Source organism: Corapipo altera, unplaced genomic scaffold (assembly GCF_003945725.1).
Source record: "Corapipo altera isolate COAL_440 unplaced genomic scaffold, ASM394572v1 58268, whole genome shotgun sequence".
In the NCBI taxonomy this organism is placed as follows: Eukaryota; Metazoa; Chordata; class Aves; order Passeriformes; family Pipridae; genus Corapipo; species Corapipo altera.
Window position 1 is genome coordinate 1 of NW_020886661.1, and position 5,718 is coordinate 5,718.

Below are 5,718 nucleotides of genomic sequence, written 5' to 3' on the forward strand. Positions count from 1 at the left end.
GGCGGGACCGCAGCGCCGCGCCGGGGCCCCGGGCCGGCCGCCTCATGCACCCGCCCGGCGCCCCGCTCGCCATGGCCGAGGGCGCCTTCTCGCTGTCCGCCCCGGCGGCGCGGAGCCCCGGCGGGAACCCGTCGAGGCTGCACAGCATCGAGGCCATCCTGGGGTTCACCAAGGAGGACGGGCTGCTGGGCGCCTTCCCGCCCGACGGCACCGCCAAGGAGGCGGACCGGCGGGGGCCCCGGCACTGCCTTCCCAAGATGCCCGGAGAGCCGCCGCCGGCCGAGCCCCAGGGCCGCGCCGAGCGCTTCCAAGGTGAGCGCGGTGGGGCAAGGCTGGGCGCCGGGGGCGGGCGGGCGAGCGCCGCTCCTCCGCGCCCTCGGGCGGGCCCCGCGGGCAGGTCCCGCCGGTGACCCGCCTGTCTCCCCCTCGTAGAGCCGTACTGCCCCGGCAGCGCCAGCCCCGAGCTGCCCGCCGGCAGCAGCGGCGAGGGGAAGCCGTCGGACGAGGAGCAGCCCAAGAAAAAACACCGGCGGAACCGCACCACCTTCACCACGTACCAGCTCCACGAGTTGGAGCGCGCCTTCGAGAAGTCCCACTACCCCGACGTGTATAGCCGAGAGGAGCTGGCCATGAAGGTCAACCTACCCGAGGTCCGCGTCCAGGTAACGCCCGGCCCGGCCCCCGCGACGGCCCGGCCCTGCCGGCCCCCGGCATCGGGCAGCCACACATGGCACGGCCTTGGCGCGGTTCGACGCGTTCGCGGCGGCCGGAGCAGCAGCGATCGGGCGCTCGGGCCCGCGAGCGCAGCACGACCCCGGCCCCTCGCCCCGGGCGGTGCGGGGCTGAGCGGCCCCGCAGAGCCCCGCCGGAGCGCCGGGCGCGGCAGCCGCACGGCCCCGGTCCGGCCCGGCCCGCGGGACAGCGCGGGTCTCGGGGCCGGTTTGCGTCCGGCAGCTGCTTCGTCAGTGCCGCTGCCCTTTGAGTGGCGTGTCCCAGCCCGGGGCCGCCGAAGCCCCTATGCTACGGGGTGGCGGCGGGTGGACAGGCGGGCCAGCTCTGCCGCGGGGTTGTTTTCCACAGAGTGCGAGGCACGGGGAAACGCCCGAAGCCCCCAAACCCTTCTGCCCTGGCTCGGCACGGTGCAGCACATCGCCGGCTGCGTGCTTCCCTCGCTCTGTTTCAAGTGCATCGCTGCACCCAGGGGCGAGCCTCTGCCCGGGGCCCAACTGATACGGCTGTGCTTGCAGGTGTGGTTTCAGAACAGACGGGCCAAGTGGAGGCGGCAGGAGAAGCTGGAGGTGACCTCCATGAAGCTGCAGGAATCGCCCATCCTCTCCTTCAACCGGTCGCCACAGGCAACACCCATGGGTCCTCTCAGCAGCAACCTCCCCCTGGAGACGTGGCTCAGCCCGCCAGTGCCCAGCAGCACGGCCCTGCAGACCCTGCCTGGCTTCGTGGCCTCACCGCAGAGCCTGCCCGGCAGCTACACGCCACCGCCCTTCCTGAACTCTCCGGCAGTGACCCACGCGCTGCAGCCCCTGGGGGCCATGGGGCCGCCGCCGCCTTACCAGTGTGGGGCCACCTTTGTGGACAAGTTCCCCTTGGACGAGGCAGACCCGCGCAATACGAGCATTGCCGCCCTGCGGCTGAAGGCCAAGGAGCACATCCAGTCCATCGGCAAGCCCTGGCAGACAATCTGAACTCCCTCTCAGCACCCGGGAGAAACCCATGGGGAAGGCCCGTCCCAGGAGGATTGAGGGACACCCTTGCCCTGCCTCGGCTGCCCCGGATGGCTGGGCACAGAAGGGCTGTCCCTCGCACCAGCCTTTCCCCCACGCCTTGACTTGCTTTGTATTTTGTGGTCCCTTTAATTCCCTTTTCCACATGCCCTGAAGAGTTAGGGGCCCAATCATAGCTTAGGAAAAACAATCTCTTTTGTTCTGTCTCCTTGGTTGGATCCTTTAGTCACAATAAAAGCTGCAGTAGGGCAGAGAGCTGTGTAAGGTGCCTGGGAGCTCAGGTATCCTGCCGTACCTGGGGAGGGGTTTCTGCTTTTGCACCATTAAATGGCAACATCTGCACGGAGGCTGCGCATCGTGTTTCTGCACTCAAACGGGCTGCTCGGGCTGGACCCTCCGCTGCCTGTGATGCGTGCAGGGGTGGGAGATACCTGGCTGTGGACTCTTCTCCCTCCTCCTCCAGCAGCAGGAGCTGGCTGTGGCCCTGGAGTCTGCAGCCCCACAACAGGGAGTGTGGCCAGATGAGGGTCCCCCCTGGGCACAGAGGCGCCAGGGCCCTGGTAGTCCGTGGGCCAGGCACAGCACTCCCACAGCTGCTCTCGCAGGGCAGCCCTAGGTTCAGGCGGGCTTTGCCTGCCCCCTGCCCAGGGGTCAGTGCCAGTCCCCAGCCTTTGCTGCCTCTGCAGAGGAGGGGAATGGCAGGGGTCCCGGTTCCCTGCAGCCCAGCTGCTGCGGCGGGAGACAGACGGTCACTCCCTGGGCACTGGACACCCGGCTGGGGCCTGGCGGGTGCATTCTGCCTGGTCTGGCTGCCCAGCACAGCCCCCGGAGGCTGGCACGGCTCTAGGCCGTGCCCGCTCCCCTGCCCACCCAGTGCCCATCGCCCGCCTGCCGAAACTAAAACTGCGGCATCTTTATTTTTCATTATCTCCGTTACTGCCTGTAATGGGGCTGAGAAGCTGTAATGAAACACCCCTTCTCCTCCACTGGGCATGGGGTGCTCTACACACTCGGGAGGTTGTGGCAATTAACGTTTCTCATTAGGGAAGAGAGAAAGATGCACAAGTGCCCTCATTGTGTTCTGGGGATGATTCAATGCAGACTTGGGAGACCTCTCCTTTCACCATTTCCCACTCGTTGTGGCCAGACAAAGGCTGGCGTCTAATTATATTTTCACAATCTGTGCGTATCTTTTAAGAGTCCTGTCAGAAACAAGTATGTCAACTTTGTTCAGCTTCACTTCGGAGAGCTTTTTAACCTTAGACAGCAGTTTCTAAACATCCCTTCACAGCCTTCTCCACAGCAGCCCCCATCTATTGTCTGGAGAGCTTCTTTTAAAGATAATAATAGGAATCCTTCTGTTTCCAAACGCCTTTTCCTCTCTCCCCAGCCTCCCTGCAGACCCAACCTACCTCTCTGGACCAGAGCACACACTGTGCCCAGGCCCCCTGGCTTGCCATCCCTGAGCCATGCTGGTTCAGGGCATGCAGGGAGGCCCCGGGAATGTCCCCCCTGAACTCAGGGGGAATGAAGCCCTGCTGGGGCAGACCCTCCTGCTGGGCTCTGGACTTGGCAGTGCTACCGTGTGTGTGTCCATGGAGGTGCCCAGTTTGCCCAGCACACCTCTCTGCTCCCTTGGCAAAGAGGTGGAAGTGCTGCCAGGAAAAGAAGCGCCATCGGGACCCGGGGGGTATTTTGCTAACTTCTAGTAAGGAGACCTGAGTGAACTTCTGGGGCGAGGAGAGGAGAACAAAAACCCTATTGCTTCAGTTTTTAGGTCTTACTCCACTGGTCCTTTCACAGGTGAGCCTTGCTTGCACCACCAAGGATGCTGGGGTTGCAAGAAGGTGCATCTCTTCTGGTGGCTACGAGGGAAGGCTTTCTCTTGGTGTGCTTGAGAACCCCACAGCCTGGGCTGTGTCAGCCACAGACACACACTAAGGACTGACTGCACAGGCTCTGCACACTCTTCCTCCTTGGGGGAGGAACAATCCCACTTGTCATTACTTGGGAATGAGTCGACTCCCCAAGACTGCAGTGGTGCTTTTCCACATTTTGACACTACTGCCCTCCCTCCCTCCCTGTTGATTCCAGTTCTCCTGTATCCTGTAAAGCCATTCCAAAGACCCCCCTGACTTCCTCATCAGCTGTCAGCACTGTAATGGACCGACTGTGTGCCATCATGTCCTTCAAGGAAAGCTATGAGTTTACTGCTAAAAATAAATATTTTACCAGCTAAACATAACTGGGCAAATAAAGGGACGGGCCTATGCAAACTCACATCTTTCTTCTACCCTATCTAGTTTTCCATGTTCCTACACTTTCTTTTAAATTGTCCCTTTCCTTTTTAAAAGCTCATTTGTTCATTTTGTTGTAAATATCTTCTCCTTCTTAATTGGGTGCTGAGTCTAATAATCCTGCCTCGGCTTGTTAACTGTACAATAGCAGTCAGAGTTAATGACCCATTAGTGATTAATTCCTTAAACAGCATCTAATTGCTCACTGTAAAACCTTTTCTTAAAACTGGATTAAATCATCTAGATCCTTAACCACTTCTTTACTCTAACTTTGCTAAGGCTATTAGCATGGCCTTTACTGAGTGGTCTGTTTCTTCTTTTGCTTAAACTGTATTAGCAAGATAGTATTTTTAGTGTCTATACTTATTTGCAACATCTGACGTTCTAAGGAAGAATAATATTGATAAAAGACTGCCAGTGAATGAGTAATTATGAGGAAAACACCATAATGCAACTTGGTCTCAACAGCACCATTTCTCAGCAGAAAGTGTACTCTGATCTCCCTTCCCATCCTTGTTGAAAATCCTGTCAGTATTCAAGAAAAGTAGCAAAGACACCAGACCTGTTTAAGCCCGGGAGAGTTTGGAGGTGAGATTCGGCTCAGTGGTTTCCCAGTGGAGCAGGACTGGCTCTCTGTCCAGGATGGCCCCTCAGTTGCTGCCGGATGGGTCAGAAGCTGTCATCCCCTCTGGAGCAGCAGGCCGGCTGTCGTGTGTGCTCCACTGCCACGACAGGTCACAGCCCCTGGGAGATGAAAACACACAGAGCTCAGCCACAGTTTGGATTTCTGTTACCAACTGCTGCAGTTGAGGGCAATACTGTTCCCTTCTGCTGAGGACATGTCAATGCAGGGAGTTGAAGGACCGTGTTTCCATCTGCCCTGGTTACATCTGACAGGCATTTCAATTAAGAACATTTAGTTTCTTACTATTGAAAAATCTCAAGTATCTGTTCAAAGCTCCTGGCTACATATTTCCTCCGTCTCCCGGGACATACTGTGAAGTCCAACAGGTATTAATTCAAGGGGTTTCCCTTCAGCTACAGTGGTTTTGGGCTGGACGCTGAGGTTCTCTCTTCTGTGCAATCAGCGTCCTCCTGTGTCAGTGTTATAAACCTGAGGACTTTATCAACTCCCTTCAGTCGTTTGTCAGCCACAGAGTACCCACCTATGAAATGTTATCATAGGAGAAAATAGCAGAATAAAACAAACAAAAGAGGGCAGAACGAGAAGCTCGTTATACCAAGACGCTGGTCACTCTGACAACATTACCAGAATCAATATTGCGTCTCCTCTCAGCATCTCTGTGTTCTGCCAAGGCATGATGTGAAAACTGGCTGACATTTGGCAGTCATCCCTCTGTCATATGACATTTCTGCCCCACTAAGATCGGGATTGCAGAGCCGGGCTCGGTGGAGCGGCTGAGGGACGGCAAACTGCCGCGGCCCCGGGGCTCACCCGGCACCCAAGCGCACCGGGGCTGCCCCGGGGCTCCCCTGTCCCGGGGCTCACGGCCGGCTCTCCCTTGTCCCGGGGCTCCCCTCACGGCCGGGGCTTCTCTGTCCCCGGGATTCACCGGGGCTCACCAGGACTCACCTACCTCCGGGGTTCACGGGAACTCCCCGCACGGCCGGGCTCCTTGGGGCTCACTGGCTTCCCCCGCACTCCCCTCACGGCCGGGGCT

At 58.9% G+C, this 5,718-nt stretch overlaps 1 protein-coding gene across 1 annotated transcript; it reads left to right on the forward strand.

Moving 5' to 3' along the window:
* Positions 1–44: 44 nt before the first annotated feature.
* Positions 45–2,085, forward strand: RAX (retina and anterior neural fold homeobox). Its single transcript, XM_027632453.1, has 3 exons — positions 45–312; positions 433–662; positions 1,248–2,085. The coding sequence occupies exons 1-3, from the start codon at positions 45–47 to the stop codon at positions 1,698–1,700; spliced, it is 951 nt and encodes a 316-aa protein (XP_027488254.1). The 3' UTR covers positions 1,701–2,085.
* The last annotated feature ends 3,633 nt before the right edge of the window (positions 2,086–5,718 follow it).